The 17,661-nt window shown below is 41.3% G+C and overlaps 1 protein-coding gene across 1 annotated transcript in view; it reads right to left on the bottom strand.

The window, feature by feature from the left end:
* Window positions 1–17,661, bottom strand: part of nell2a (neural EGFL like 2a) — a gene marked incomplete at its 5' end in the record, with an annotated part of 224,034 nt that overhangs the window by 142,081 nt on the left and 64,292 nt on the right. The window contains 2 exons of the mRNA XM_084059432.1: window positions 54–145; window positions 16,999–17,101. Of these exons, the coding sequence (XP_083915558.1) occupies window positions 54–145; window positions 16,999–17,101 (195 nt within the window). The remainder of the gene's footprint in view (window positions 1–53; window positions 146–16,998; window positions 17,102–17,661) is intronic.

The following is a 17,661-nucleotide window of genomic DNA, read 5'->3' as shown; positions in this document are numbered from 1 at the left end:
GACAGATTATATTTTTTAACTGAATGGGTTCCCAGATTGTTGAAGGGACTTACCTTGCATTCAAACAGCAGACACCTCCCTGAGGAGTCCCGCACCGCCTTCTGATCCCCTTCCACCAGCTCCTCACCACCAAACTGGCACACAGCTAGAAGCACAAACAGGTTTGTATTACTATGTGTGTGAGGACATCAACATTCAGGACGATGGTGTTATGAACGCCATTTACATTTTGTTTTACAGTACGCCTAAAGCTGAAAGATAGTCAGTCCACAAGCTCACAACGTGTTGTGCTATGAAATCAGGCATATCTCTGACTCTAACCCCTAAACCGAACCTCTAAACACGTAATGCTAACCCTAAACTGAACCTTTTCCTAATTGTAAACCCCAACTTCAATCTTCTTTTAACCATAAAACAAGCATTTCTCTTCAGGAAATTGTTCAGGATCAGGAAAATGGTCTTCTGGAGATACCCATGACCAAGCTCAAAACAAAGGGTGACCGGGCCTTTGCAGTGGTTGCTCCTACACTGTGGAACACCCTACCTTTGGCTTTAAAAAGAATGCTGAGTCAGTTGACGGTTTTACGAGCATGCTAAAAACACATTTGTTTCGTAAGCATTTTGTCTCATTTGACTCACTTGTACTAGGTCAATGTTTTGTTTTAAACATTGTTGTATTGTATTATTACTCTATTTTGTTATTATACGCTATTTAACTTGTTTAATCTTGCTTATATTGTGTTCCATTGTACAGCACTTTGTAACATTGTTTCGAAAGGTGCTTTATAAATATATATATATGTGATATACTTGTTACACACACACACACACACACACACACACACACACACACACACACACACACACACACACACACACACACACACACACACACACACTTAAATGCGAACAGTGCGTGCTACTAGATACTAGACGTTTCACTCGTACACTCAAAATTCAGTTTTGCGTAGCTGCATTCTGTTGACTACCTCATTTTTGTATACGCTTCTCCACATTAGAGCTAATGTTGAATCTTATTATGGCAAACCTGTCCTGACATCTATGCAGAAAAGGGACTTTGGATGATGCTATATACACTGTTGCGTTTTCAGAGTTATCCAATAAATTGCTGTGGTGCACCAGGGGATAGGAATCTGCCTTAGTCACTACAAGCCAAATAGATCATATCGGGGACAGGGGAAGGCACTAGGTAATCACTCGGGCAAAAAAAAGTGTCTGTCTGATGTGTAGCTCGTGTCAGACAGATAGGGTAGAATCAAAAATGATTGACACCGTAGGTCAGGCTCCATCACAAAGCAGCCCATCATGAAAAGTGGATGAACTTCAGGAGAGAGGAAAGTGTTTGATGCTTCCACTTTGACGGATGATCAAAACAAGACTTTTGGAACTCCTTCCGCACGAAGACCTGCGCAGACAGATAAGGCTTTTAACCCATTTAGACCGGGAAAGCATCTGTCATTTTTTGATTTGAACCATTATACTTTTGGCTATTCAAAAAATAGCAGATCTACAAGCTTATAGCGCGGCACCGAGTGCCACGCTATGAGCTTGTACATCTGCTATTTTTTTTTTTAAATCATGACAATTTGTCCAAATCTTTGAATATATATTTTTCAAAGCGAACATTTGTAACTCAAAGCTTTGCTTCTGGGGGATTATACAAATGTCTTCTAAATCCCAACAGTTTTTTGAAAAAAAACTTCTGTTGCTTTAATCAGTGGTTCTCAAACTATTTCATGTCAAGGACCCCCAAAATGTATTTGGCCATGGACCCCCATCTCAAAATATCTTGTTCCAGGGACCCCCCAGAAGCAAAGATTTGAGTAAAAAAGTTGCTTTAAAAAAATATATATATATATTCAAAGATTTGCAGAAATTGTAATTTTTTTTTCAAAAATAGCAGATATACAAGCTCATAGCGCGGCACTATGAGCTTGTATATCTGCTATTTTTGAACAGCCCAAAGAAATCTAAAATGACAGAGATGCGTTCCCGGTCTTAAAGGGTTAATGCGCTTTGCGTCCCTGCGGCAGGACAACTCGCAGCGCCCCATCTCCTCCAATAGTCGTATTCCTAATTAGCCAATTTGTAATTAGCGGCGTATTGCCGTTGTGCCTGGTCCCCCAGCACCCAAAGGTAACATTTCAGAACCATTAGAGACCTGGAGCCCCTCACCTCAATTGTCAGCTAATGCTTCGAGAGCTTGTCGAGGGACAAGTTCCATGCTTGCCTGCCTAGCTCGACCCATGGCAATTTTGCAAATAGATGAACTGACGATACAATTGCCACACAAAGAATTGGACAGGCCTATAGGGCAGTGGTTCTCAAACTGTTTCATGTCAAGGACCCCCAAATTGACACTTATCAGCCCGCGGACCCCCATTTGAAAAGATATGCCATGGACCCCCCATAAGAGATGATTTTTTACAGCTCTAGCAGTCAATTCTCAACCATTTTAATTGAAGGACCCCCAGTTTGGCATGCATAAGGCTACCGAACACCTATTTTATAATAATAATAATAATAATGAATTGCATTTTTATGGCGCTTTTCTAAGTACTCAAACTTACTCAAAGCGCTCTTACAATGGTTCATTCATTCATTCAGGGAGGGGACATTGGGAGGTGGAGCGGCGAACATTCGACGCCAGCGTCCCCACTTTTCCCACATTCACACACCAATGGTGGCAAGCTAGCGCCGACCGAATCATTGGAGGCAGTGTAGGGTTCAGTGTCTTGCCCAAGGACACTTCGACATGTGGACAGGAGGAGGAGCCGGGATTCGAACCGCCGACCCACGGATCATTGGCCGACCTGCTCTACCTCCTGAGCCACAGCCGCCCAATGGCATTTCTATCTCTGGGACCCCAATTCATATTGTAAAATCAATGTTCATTTAACTCTGAGAGTGTACAAATGGAACCAAATGGACCCGTCAGGGTCCATTTGGTTCCATTTGTACACACTCAGAGTTACAGACCCATAAGGGTCCATTGGTTCCTAACTATCCATCATTTAGCTGGGGACCCCCTGGAACTCCCTCAAGGACCCCTGGGGGTCCCCGGACCCCACTTTGAGAACCAATGCTATAGGGTTTCCAAAAAGGCAAAAGGAGGGAGACCACTGTATCTTGCAAAAAAAAAATTGTTTTAACACCTTTCGAATACGCATCCTTTACAATGTTTATCTTGGCACAGAAACACACAAAAAGACTTAAAAACATGGAGTCGTCGGCAATGCGTTTTGAGTCAAAACTCTTCCCCAGGCAGCAATTATGCCTTTTTTGGTGTGTTTGTGTGCCTGGATAAACACTAAAGGATGCATACATGAAGGTTATTCAAATATGTTTTGCATGTATGCATCTTTCATGTAGTGCACATACAAGAAAGGTAGCATGCGGAGGCTTAAAGTGGCCTACAATGATGCCCTGAGGATACTACTTAAGGTCCCTAGATGGCATAGTGCCAGTCACTTGTTTGCAACATGTGGAATCCACACATGTGAGGCTCTCTTAAGACACTCTGTATGGATTCATGTCTCGCCTGGATGAGTCCCGGGAAACAGTATTATTATCCTGGGAAGAGCTGTCTGCGGTACTCGTCCAGGCTGCGTAAACACTGGAGAGTCAGCCTCCATGTATGATTTTATGTAGTTTTTTTTTGTAATGTAATGCTGTTTATTGTGTGATAGTTGTATGTACTCTATGGACCCCCTGTGTGTCTGGAATAAAGTTTGAATTGAATAAACCTTTTAAGACCTGAAGCCGATTCTCATTCTACAAATGTCTTCTAAATCCCAACAGTTTTCTGAAAAACGTATGTTTCTATATCAGTGGTCCTCAAACTTTTTCATAAACAATATGAATTTGGCCGCGGACCCCCATCTCAAAACATTTTGTTCCAGGAACCCCCAGAAGCAAAGATTTGAGTTAAAAGATGTTCGCTTTAAAATAATATTTATTCAAAGATTTGCACACATTTTCACGATTTTTCAAAAATAGCAGATATACAAGCTCGTAGCGTGGCACTCGGTGCCGTGCTATGAGCTTGTATATCTGCTATTTTTGAATAGCCAAAGCTCTGAATAGCTCTTTGAATAGCTCCAATCTAAAAATGACACGGATGCGTCCCAGGTCTTAAAGGGTTAACAGTAGTATATTTCCTCATGTGAGTGTTTGTTTGTGGTGTGGTGTGGTCTACACCTCAGTTTTCAGCACAATAGTTCCTGCCAAGTTTGACACTATATCTCAGGGATCTGGGCACCCTCACCCAACCATGTGCAGCTGGATTCTGGACATCCTGTCGGGCCATCGCCAGGTGGTCGAGAACGGACAGAACCACGTCACAACCACTTACCTTCAACACATGATGGTCGCCTCAGGGCTGTGTGCTGAGCCCTCTCCTCTACCCCCTGTACACACCAGTGGTGGAAAAGGTACTCAAATGTTTTACTTAAGTGAAAGTATCAATACGGCAATGTAGAAGTAATCTGTTACAAGTAAAAAGTTGGGTAAAAGTACAAAAGTATAGTATCAAAATGTACTTTCCAAATGTACGAACCAAAAGTAAAAGTACTAAAATGTTTGAAAATAGGAGATCTACAAGCTCACAACGCGTCGCATCGCGATTGTGTTTTCAAATAGCCTAGGTATAAAATAGAGCTAAAGTGGTTAATGTATGTTTTATAATGTAATAATTTATATCCGCAAAGTACAGTAACTAGTAACTAAAGTTTTCAAATAATTGTAGTGGAGTAAAAGTACAATATTTTTCTCTGCGATGTAATGGAGTAGAAGTAAAAGTATAGACAATTGGAAATACTCCAGTAAAGTAAAAGTACCTCAAAATTGTACTTAAGTAAGTAGAGTAAATGTACTTAGTTACTTTACACCACTGGCACACACACACACACACACACACACACACACACACACACACACACACACACACACACACACACACACACACACACACACAAATGGACAGTTAGAAACAAATGGACTTACAGATCTGTAACTCCGAGAGTATATAAATGGAACCAATTATACACTGTCCGAGTTAAATTAACAGTGTAGATTGGGGTCAGATCTTACACTGGATTGCATAGATTGGGGTCCCAGAGATATAAAATGAATTTCAATTCAATCACATTTTATTAAAGAGTCAAATCACAACGAGTTGTAGAGCAGAGACCCGACAGTCCCACCCTGAGCAAGACAGTGGCAACGAAAAACTCCCTCTTAAAAGACCTGGAACTGTGTCATTTTTAGATTGAGCTAAAAAGCATTATTTTACACTTTAGGCTATTCAAAAATAGCAGATATACAAGCTCATAGCACATGAGATTGTAGATCTGCTACTTTTGGACATTTGTGAAAATGTGTGCAAATCTTTGAATATATATATTTTTAAAGCGAACATTTTTAACTCAAATCTTTGCTTCTGGGGGTCCCTGGAACAAAATATTTTGATGGGGGTCCGCGGCCAAATACATATAATTTTGGGGGTCCTTGACATGAAAAAGTTTGAGAACCACTGATATAGAAACATACGTTTTTCAGAAAACTGTTGGGATTTAGGAGACATGTAGAATCGGTGTCAGGTCTTAAAGGGTTAACTGAAAGAAACGTCAGGCAGACCCAGGCTCTATAGGGTGGTTGGCCATCTGCATCGACCGTGTCGGGGGGGGGAGGGTGGCGGCCGGTGGCCTATAACATGCATATCGAACTGGTGTGTCCTTGGAACAAAAAAGTTTGAGGAAAAACCGGCCTAGAGAGAGAGAGAGGGCCCATTAACGTGACGATGGCGTCGTAGTTAGTTAGTGACTTTCCTTGGTTCTCCGAGAAACTTCACATCGCGGGCGTGCGCGCCACGGCCCGAAAGGCCCAACAACAACAACGCCTGTACACAGCCTCAGGCGGAAGCATGAAGCAACTCAGCATCGAGCCCCCTGCATCCGCGCTGCACAGCAGCACCATTAATCCATTAAGACCGGGAACGCACCTGTGTCATTTCTTTATTAAATTCCCATGATTTTTTTTTTAAATCATGGAAAATCTGTGAAAATCTTTGAATTTATATATATGTTTTGAAGCGAACATTTCTAACTCCGATCTATACTTCTGGGCGGGGGGGGGGGGGGATATTTTGAGATGGGGGGTCCGCGGCCAAATACATATCATTTTGGGGGTCCTTGACATGGAAAAGTAACATACTATTAGGATTTAGAAAAACATTTTTAGATATGTATTTGGCCGCGGACCCCACCCATCTCAAAATGTTTTGTTCCAGGGACACCTCCGGAAGCAAAGATTGGAGTTACAAATGGTCACTTTAAAAAAATATATATTCAAAGTTCAAAAATCTAGATTTTTCAAAAATAGCAAAAGATGCGTTCCCGGTCTTAATGGGTTAAAGAGCATCCTGACAAGTTGCATCGCCAGCTGTTATGGGAACTCCGCCTGCCCTCCCTCCACCTCGGAGCGCTTATACAGAGGGTGGTTATATGGACAGAGGTGGTGAGCCTCCCTCCCTCCTTCCTTCCCTCCAGCACATTATTCTGTGTACGCCAGGCAGTGTGGAGGCCAAGGCAAAACGGATTATTAAGTACAATAACCAGCCCATAGCCTCAATCTCTTCACGCTGCTATATACTGTCAGGACAGGCAATGCTGCAGTATCAAATACTGACACAAACAGACTTAACCCATTAAGACCGGGAATGCATCTGTGTCATTTTAAGATTTCTTTGGGCTATTTTTGAGAAATCAGGAAAATGTGTGTAAATATCTTTGAATATATATTTTTTAAAGCGATTTTTTTTACTCAAATATTTGCTTCTGGGGGGTCCCTGGAACAACATATTTTGAGATGGGGGTCCACGGTCAAATATATAATTTATTTATCTATTTGCCAGACCCAGAGGGTCGGCCTATATGAGGCTTTGTCTGTCCCTCATCCCTCTTTTGTCCCTCTTTTCCTCTTTTCCTCTGCACACACGTCATGCGAAGTCCGGCCATTCAGATTTCAACCACTAGGGGTCTGGCAGTACCAGGTCTTCTTAGTCCAAGCGTTTCGGGCCATATTTTGATGGAATCGTGCACTTTACGATACAAGCATGAAATTTGGCACACAGTTAGAGCATGCCATAAGGAACATTTTTGGCTATAGGGCCATCGCAGATTTGACCTGTGGTAACCATGGCAGCCATTTTCCAAAATGGCCTCCATCTGCTGTTATTTTACCAATAACTCAGGTGCTAGACCACCTAGGATCTTGATTCTGGTGACTAATCCTACATTTTCAAGGATGAGGAATACAGTGGTACTATTTAGAATTGTCTTGTGGTAACCATGGCAGCCATCTTTCAAAATGGCCACCACCTGCTGTCATTTTACCAATGACTCAGGTGCTAGACCACCTAGGATCTTGATTCTGGTGACTAATCCTACATTTTCAAGGATGAGGAATACAGTGGTACTATTCACAACATGCTAGTAACTACCTAACTAACTACAGTACATGAGGAGGCTGATACTCGTGTCATATTACACCTAGAAGATGCTGTGAAGAAAGGGTATAGCAAGGTGACAATACGCACAGAAGACACGGATGTGCTAGTCCTGGCAGTAACGTCAGCCCAACGCCTCCACTTGACTGAGCTGTGGGTTGCTTTTGGAACTGGGAAAAGTTTCCGTAACTTAGCAGCTCATGAGATGGCAAGGGCATTAGGCCCAGATCGATGCTTAGCCTTACCCATGTTCGATGCCTTTACTGGATGTGACACAGTGTCATCTTTTGGAGGCAGAGGCAAGAAGACGGCATGGGAGACCTGGAAAACCTATGGTGACGTCACACGTGCCTTCAGTTCCTTAGCTGCCATCCCAGACAAAATAGATGACTGGATGGAGCCTCTGGAGCGTTTTGTGGTATTGCTCTATGACCGCACTAGCGGCCAGGCATCAGTGATTCAGGCACGGAAGCAGCTATTCACCCAGAAGGGCAGAACAATTGATGGACTCCCCCCAACACGAGCTGCACTGATTCAACATACAAAGAGGGCAGCCTACCAAGCTGGCCATTGTTGGGGACAGGCGATGGTTGCAGCCCCTGAACTCCCATCCCCAGGTGAATGGGGGTGGAAGAGGAAGGAGACAGGTGAATACAAATAATTTAATCCACTTCTTTACACTTGTAAACCTGTGATCTGACAATAAAGCTGATTCTAATTTTGACAGGAGGATGGGAAGTGCACTGGACCACACAGAAGCGAGCCTGGCCTTTCGGGAACTCCTCCGCTGTGGTTGCAAAAAGGGATGCAGTGGACAATGCAGATGTGTTAAGGCAGCACTTCAGTGTACTGCCCTTTGCTACTGTGGTGGACTGTGCAACTAACATTGTGTAGATTATCTGGCTTTATTGAATAGACCCCTTAACAGACGACGTCACACTGATAAGAACCAGTCTGCGCGGAACCAGTATGCGCGCAATGAAACCCATTCTATCAGGTCTCGCTAGGACGCGCCTCACTAGCCAACACACAAGAGGGGGTTGGGGTGTGCTGAAATCAGCGCACCCCAAAACAACAGGTTGAGAATTGATTGCGTGAAACAATCACCTGTGCGTCCAGTCTCAATGTTGGTAAACAAATAATTGGTCTATATGCCATTAGGCTATGACTCATGAGTACTCTGCCTTTGTTGTGTCTTATAGTCCATTGAAAATAATTATGCAATACTACTACTAATAAAAGAAACAGTGAAGTACTGCATTCTTGACTCTCACGTGTCAGTTTGAAAACATCTACTGTACTACATCATTACATATTTTGATGGGTTTATTATTATTTAATTAACTGAATGCCAGATATATGCAGTTAGGTAGTAGAATGTTGTAAATAGTACCGCTGTATTCCTCATCCTTGAAAATGTAGGATTAGTCACCAGAATCAAGATCCTAGGTGGTCTAGCACCTGAGTTATTGGTAAAATAACAGCAGATGGAGGCCATTTTGGAAAATGGCTGCCATGGTTACCACAGGACAAATCTGCGATGGCCCTATAGCCAAAAATGTTCCTTATGGCATGCTCTAACTGTGTGTCAAATTTCATGCTTGTATCGTAAAGTGCACGATTCTGGCCCGAAACGCCTGGACTATCTGGTCCTAGTTTTGAATAGCCAAAGAAATCTAAAAATGACATATAATGCGTTCGGTCTTAAAGGGTTAAGGGACAGTTTCCCTCAGCCAGGGCTGCTGAACAGGCACAGTTAGAGCCTTGCTGCTGCACATGTCTATACATATTCACCCATGTATTTACACGCTGTACTTTTGACTGTAATCTGCACTATTTTGAGCACCCAGAGCAGGTACAGTCCTCCCGTGGGTTGATTGTGTACATACACACACATCCTCATACACGTTTATGTACTGTATATTTCATCATGAACACAATAGACAGAGGAACACTGTAGCCTATATTTGCAACCTGCTGTATATTTGACTTTTTTTGTGCTGTGGTGTGCTGGCAGTGGTGGAAAAAGTACTCAGATATTTTACTTAAGTAAAAGTATCAATACTGCAATATAGAAATATTCCGTTACAAGTAAAAGTCCGTAATTAAAAAATTACTTGAGTAAAAGTACAAAAGTATTGGTATCAAAATGTACTTAAAGTACCAAAAGTAAAAGTACTAAAATGTTTTTGCATTGCGACGCGTTGTGAGCTTGTAGATCTGCTATTTTCAAATAGCCTATGTATAAAATAGGGCTAAAGTGACTAATGTATATGTTTTATAATATAATAATTGATAATTGCAAAGTAAGGTTCATGGACTGCCACTACGGACCCCCAGCTGCGGCTCAAGACTCATGCGGACCGGGCCTCTCCATGGAGCACGACCGTGGATTTCTACTACATTACACTATACTATACAGTATATACTGTATATTATCTTAACATTCTTATATTATACCATTATATACTACATACACATTATTGCTGTACTATATTATACTATCATATATATCTTACACTATTATATGTGCTACTACTGTTACTGTTACTACTTGCACTGTATCTCTTTCTGTCTCTCTTCTGTCTCTGTATCTCTTTCTGTCTCTCCTCTGTCTATCCCTCTCTCTCTCTCTCTCTCTCTCTCTCTCTCCTCTTTCCCCCGACACGGTCGAGGCAGAAGGCCGCCACCCTAGAGCCTAGGGTCTGCCTGACGTTTCTTCCAGTTAAGAGGGAGTTTTTCGTTGCCACTGTCGCAAAAATTGTTTGTTCAGGGTGGGATTGTCGGGTCTCTTCTCTACATGTAAAGTGTCTTGAGACAACTTGTTGTGATTTGACACTATAATAAAATTGAATTGAATTGAATTAACTAGTAACTAAAGTTGTCAAATAATTGTAGTGGAGTAAAAGTACAATATTTGCCTCGGAGACGTAATGGAGTAGAAGTAAAAGTATTGGAAATTGGAAATACTCAAGCAAAAAATACCTCAAAATTGTACTTAAGTACAGTACTTGAGTACATGTCCTTAGTTTCTTTCCACCACTGTGTGCTGGAGAGGCAACGCTAGACAGAGGGACGCACTCTCAGACCAGACAGATTGATCAGACGGGACTGGCGAGGTGATAGGGACTGAGCTCGACTCTATATTGGCAATTGCAGAGAAGAGGACGTTTGGCTAAGAAAGCATCCATACTGGATGATGCCAGCCACCCACTGACTGCACACAGCACTTATTTACTCACAGAGGAGCACATTCAGTGATAGGTTTTCGATCACATTAAGTGTAGCACAGACAGATTTAAGAACTGCTTCATCCCTGCTTCATCATTAGACTGTACAATGAAGCTCGGGGGGAGAGGAGGTGGAAGGGGGGAGTTTTTTTTACCTGGAATTTTTAAACTTCTTATAACTTATAGTTTTTTTCTGCATTCTATTGATGTAATGTATTTTATATATTCATCATGCTTATTTTTGGGGCGGTGTAGCCGCCCCCTATAAGTGAGTTTTGGACACCGACCAAAAGATTTGTATACCCCCTAACCCTGCCATTGTTAATGCAAATCGATACTTTTGCAGAGTCAGCTAATCACATTACAGCTAGTGTCATCACCACTTACTGTAATGTGATTGGCTGACTTTGCAAATTCAGGACTGTGATTGGCTAGCGAAACACATGACACATGTGCAGCCCTATGAATAGCAGTATGGACTTTAAAAAAAAGTCACCAAGCCTTTTTTTAAAGTGAGTCATGTTGTGAAGACCACACACCGCCCACTTCACACTGGGTGTGATTTTTTTACTGACAATCTATGTCTGAATGTATGGCAACTGGAGCTGTTGAACGGAACAATTTCCTTCGGGATTAACAAAGTATATCTATCTATCATCATACAGTAATACCTCGGCACCATTCTAGTGCCTGTAATAGCCTATATGTCTCTATAACGTTTATGGATATTTTCTTAACTCTTTTTATTTGTATTAAACAATGTGACTGCAGTTGCAGGAAGGTTGTGTACAACTTTGTATAAAAGCCATTAATTTACTCCTTTATACTTAAAGATAGATGAAGGGCCAGGACATCCCGAGTTGAGCACGCCAAGCCTTTGGAATACTTAACCACTAAGACCCTCTAGGACCTGGAACGCATCTGTGTCACTTCTTGATTTGAGCTAAAAAGCATTATTTTACACTTTGGCTATTCAAAAATAGCAGATATACAAGCTGTAGGTTGTAGATTTTGAAAAATAGTGAAAATGTGTGCAAATCTTTGAATATATATTGTTTTAAAGCAAACATTTTTATCTTTGCTTCTGGTGGGGTCCCTGGAACAAAACATTTTGAGATGGGGGTCGGCGGCCAAATACATATCATTTTGGGGGTCCTTGACATGAAAAAGTTTGAGAACCACTGACATAATAACATAAGTTTTTTTCAAAAAAATGTTAGGAATTAGAAGAAGACTTTTTGTAGAATCGGCCTCAGGTCTTAAAGGGTTAATTGATGATACTGTGCATTTGATTGCTACCAATAAAATATGTTGCTATATCAGTGGTGCTCAAACTTTTTCATGTCAAGGACCCCCAAAAAGATATGTATTTGGCCACGGACCCCCATCTGAAAATATTTTGCTCCAGGGACCCCCCCCCCCTCCCCCCAGAAGCAAAGATTTGAGTTACAAATATTCACTTTCAAAAATATATATATCATTCAAAGATTTGCACAAATGTTCATGATTTCTATAAAAAAAAAATAGCAGATCTACAAGCTCATAGCCGTGCTATGAGCTTGTATATCTGCTATTTTTGAATGGCCCAAAGAAATCTAAAAAAAAAATGTATGACACAGATGCCTTCCCGGTCCAAATGGATTAAACGATGTCAACACAAGCAGATTAGCATGACTGTGAAACCCAAAGCCTAAAGTGGCACCTGGATGAGGAGAGTGTGAAGAACCTCACAGCGTGTCAGATCAAACCACAGCCACACAGCGCACAGGCAGCCATGTGTGTGTGGGTGGGAGGATGTGATGCAAGATCTGAGCTGAATCCAGTTCATACAAGATGTCCTGCAATGGTGGGTGAGGGTGGGGGCGGGTGGGGTGGGGTGCTAAAAATACATATGCCAGCCATTCCCAACCTGTGTGTGTGGGCCGTGAAGATATTGCCATCAAATAAATGGCAAAACACTAAGATTTTGATGATAATATAGCATTAATCTAGAGTAACAAATTAATGTAAAATTGTTTTAAAAGTATGTATTTTTTTCTTGAAAACCTTGAAAATGTTATTTTCATAGTGATAGCGAATAAAAAATAAAAATAAACTAGAAAAAGTGCTCCTCGGAGCACAGGTCTCCGCCAGGTACGTTATTGTGGCCTCCTGATGGCGCTATAATAGGCCAATGTGAAAAGGGTGCCATTTATTCTTAGGCCTTTCACGGCAATCGGACACTGCGTTCATGATTTGAGGAATTTTGTTCAAGACGGACCAATCCTGCAAACTTTGGAAGCCAACCTTAGCCAATGAGGATGGAATATGGAAAATCGGACAGATCCGGGTTGATCAGATGACTATAGCGATACTGTGTACCGATTTTTATGAAGTTTGGATAAAATCTGTAGGAGTAATATAAAAAAAAATCAGCCTCCTGGTGGCGCTATAACAGGCCCATGTGAACACATTTTTTTTGGGGGAGGTTTGCAGAGGTTCTGAATTGGCATCGAGGGAGTGTGTGTGCACAGTTTCGCAGCGACACACACAGACGGACACACGGACGGACAGGGTGCAAAACATACTCCCTCGCCATGCCTTTCGGCCTGGCGGAGACAATAAACATGCTCTGAAAATGTAAGCAGTCCCGCCCACCACTGGTTTAGAACTTGTAGATCGGCTGCTTTTGATGCTTTTGTGTGACGCTGTAGTATGATCAAGTAGGGCGTTTATGAAAAAAACACAAAAAGTTAGAATATGGAGATAAAAGGTTTCTGCCTTACAGCTACGATTATGCTATAGGCTGGATAAGCACTATGCAAAACAATTACTGAACCAATGGGAGAGGGAGCCCATATTATTGAAAGCAAATATTAGAACAACGTTAATCAATCTTGTAGAATAGCTTCCCAACCTTCATGGTGTTCTCAAGCACCAGTCCACTATACACATAAATACATATATCATCCCCTTTTGTGGACAATTTGAGTCAAAACAAGAGAAAACCTGAGGTAAGTAAAGCTGGGAAAATCACTTGGTGTGAGGTGAATTGAGGGAATCTGAGAGGAGTCATGGGGTAAGCAGGGTAATAAGAGTCCACACTGTGCGAGCGAGCGTGCGTGTGCAAGTGTGCAGGACTGGGGGAAAAAAAACTGAATTCTAGATCTAAAGTGTGGATATATGCGATGAAACAGAATTATTCATCTTTCGAGAACATGAACCATGAACGCACAACAGCTATTGATGAGTGAGAGACCAAAAGCAAACAACCTTTTCGCTCTGCATGCTGATGCACCGCAGCATCAGTTCGGGGAGAGCATGGCCCATAAGAAAATAAAGATATCCTTCATTTCCTTCTTCATTTTCCCCTCGGGGTGAACCCGACGCCTGCGTGTGCGAAGTGCCTGCGTGTGCGAGGTGCCTGCGCACCGAGCATGACCTCACCCGTTTGCAGTGGTGGAAAAAGTAACTACTATGTACTCAAGTAAAATAGGATTTTAAATGTTCTACACCACTACATCTCAGAGGCAAATATTGTACTTTTACTTTGTTGTGAAAAAAAATAATATTTGAAAACTTTAGTTACTTTGTAGATTTTGATTATTATTACAAAACATCCATTAACCACTTAAACCCTATTTAAACTTTGGATTTTTATAAACTTTATACACAAAACTTGTGAAACAGGAAATTCTGCATAATTAGAGTACTTTTACTTTTGGTACTTTAAGTACATTCTGATACCAATACTTTTGTACTTTTAATCAGGTAACATTTTTATTCTGGACTTTTACTTGTAACAGAGTATTTCTATATTTCAGTATTGATACTTTTACTTAAGTAAAAAACTGTTTGTAAACAGGATTTTATGTTTGCATCCCGTGCTTATGCTCTAGATTCGGAATGTTTTCCAGCTGTGTAAAAGTACTGTAGCTAACTACATTTATAAGTATTTCCATTTTCTCAATCATTTATATCTCTACTCCACTGCTTAAAGTCTTCTTTCAATCACCATGATATGAGTTTTTGGTCAATTATGGTCTCATTTATTTGAAAATTAATGATAAAGTAGGGTATGTTTCCAGGGTTTCTACTGGCTCTACCAAGTGAAGACACGCCCTCGCTGCGGTTTCAGCCAATAGCATTCATTTCCGTCCGCATTTCGATATGTCACTTTTTGATTTGAGCTAAAAAAAAAAAAATTTTACACTTTGGCTATTCAAAAATAGCAGATATACAAGCTCATAGCGCGGCACAGAGTGCCGCGCTACGAGCTTGTAGATCAGCTATTTTTGAAAAATCGTGAAAATGTGTGCAAATCTTTGAATATATATTCTTTTAAAGCGAACATTTTTTAACTAAAATCTTTGCTTCTCGGGGTCCCTGGAACAAAATGTTTTGAGATGGGGGTCCGCGGCCAAATTCATATCGTTTTGGGGGATATCAACCGGAGATGGCGGATTTAAAATCGATGCAAAATAGGCTTAATTTACGGTCTGTAGAAACCAATGGCTTGACGCTGTCCATATTTGTGTACGGTCTATGCTGTAAACATAGACGTAAGTCGTTTGCCGAGAGTGTTTTCGGGTTCCCCGTTTGTTGTAGGCCTGATGTTTGTCCGGGTGTGTTTTTGCAGTGTTGCTGGTGAATAACTGATGTGTCCATCATGTATATTATGCAACAGGATGGTTGATCTCAGGAGGCATGGTGGGAGGTAGCTTAGCAACGCAACACAAGCCCTGGTCAGTTGCAAAGCAAGCCTACACACTGGAGGCGTGCTCTGTACTGTATATGTGTGTGTGTGTGTGTGTGTGTGTGTGTGTGTGTGTGTGTGTGTGTGTGTGTGTGTGTGTGTGTGTGTGTGTGTGTGTGTGTGTGTGTGTGTGTGTGTGTGTGTGTGTGTGTGTGTGTGTGTGTGTGTGTGTACTTGTATTGCTAGTATAAGTAGAATTTGAGAAATAAGACTTTGTGAGCACAATTTTCCTGAGCCTCACAAGAGAAATGGTTGTTTTATGGTAAAAATAAATAAAAAAAAGGAGGAGTTAAGGCTTAAAGTTTGGAAAAGAATCAGGCTAGGGTTAGGATAAGACATTTAGATGCTATATCTAGGAGTTAAAGGAGTAGTTCACCCACAAAATGACTTATTTTCTATCAATTACACACCCCATGAAGCCTTGAATTGTTTTTGTTGCATTCCTGAGCCAATAATTTCATGACCAATCGAGTGTCCTACTGAGCAGCCACCCGGCCATCAAGTTATTGGCTCGGGAATGCGACAAAAACTAACAAAAACTCAAGGCTTCATGGGGTGTGTAATTGTGTGGGTGAAGTGGCGAACTGCTCCTTTAAGGTTGGATTTATGCCTGATTTATACTTAGTTGTGTGTCCCAGGGGTCATGCACCAAAAAATAGCAGATCTATAAGCGCTTTAGGGTTAAAGTTGTCAAAAAAATTAAATAACTAAAAGACAAAAATGCAACCCAAGGCCCCACAAGTACAGTAATGCAAACATGTTTGTGTGTGCGTGTTCATGTGTGCGCAAAGGTGTTTATTTGCAAGTACAGTACGTGTTTGTACGAACGTGCACGTGCGTTACACAAACAAGAGCGTGTGTGAGTGAGTTCTCTCACACACTCGACACAAACAGAACGTGTTGAACTTGTGTTAACCCATTCAATGCGGGAACGCTTCTTTTTCACTTTGGATTTATTTGGGCTATTCAAAAATAGCAGATCTACAAGCTCATAGCGCGGCACCGAGTGCCGCGCTATGAGCTTGTAGATCTGCTATTTATATTTTTCAAAGCAAACATTTGTAACTCAAATCTTTGCTTCTGGTGGGGGTCCCTGGAACAAAATATTTTGAGATGGGGGGGGGGGGGGGTTCCCCGACAAATGACAAAAGTTTGAGAACCACTGATATTACAGCAATATAAGGGAAAAAAAGAGGGAAAGAAACTGTTAGGATCTAGAAGACATTTGTAGAATCCCCAGAAGCAAAGGTTTGATTTAAAAAATGTTCACTTTAAAAATACATATAATATTCAAAGATTAACACAACTTTTCACAATTTTTCAACAACAAAAAAAATAGCCCAAAGTATAAAATAATGGTTATAGATATAATAATCTAACATGACATATGTATGAGTTCCAGGATTGACTGGGTTAAATGTTTGACAGTGAGCTGGTGAAGTGCACACATTAAGTGTAGGAGGTGCAGTGTATAATAAGTGAAGGAGGTGATGAACCACACTCACGCTGGCACTCCTTGCAGCAGGCACCCTTCATGTAGGCAGGCTGTGTGCCCGCCGCGCACTGTGGGGGAGGGCAGGAGATGACCTCACACTGGGCACTGCCGTTCTGAGGGAGCAGGAGAGAACACACACACACACACACACACACACACACACACACACACACACACACACACACACACACAAAAGTAGGCGAGCAGGTTAGGTTTCACCCCAGTCAGTTAAAAATACAATAGTCGCAGCGGTTTTCAACCCGGGGGTGTTCCGGGGACCCCTAGGGGGTCCTCAGAGGTACTACATGGGGGGACAGCCAAATCTTTGTGTGATAAGATTCTTTTTTTTTTTTACATTAACCACTTGAACCCCAGCATCCCTATTCTGAGGAGAACTTTATGGGCAACAATTTCAAGATCACAACGCCTCGCGCTACGAGGCATTGTGATCTTGTACATCGTCTATTTTTCTAAATTTTTCTACATTTATTCTACATGTATTTGAAAACTTTAGTTACTAGTTACTTCTTAGATAGAAAACACACGTTAACCAATTAAGCCTCATTTTATACATCGGCTATATATATATATATATATATATATATATATATATATATATATATATATATATATATATATATATATATATATATATATATTATAGACGATCTAC

This window comes from Gymnoscopelus microlampas (assembly GCF_963454915.1).
Source record: "Gymnoscopelus microlampas genome assembly, chromosome: 6".
NCBI classification, from domain to species: domain Eukaryota; kingdom Metazoa; phylum Chordata; class Actinopteri; order Myctophiformes; family Myctophidae; genus Gymnoscopelus; species Gymnoscopelus microlampas.
Note: the sequence above shows the minus strand (reverse complement) of the source record. Positions and strands in the feature narration are given on the sequence as shown.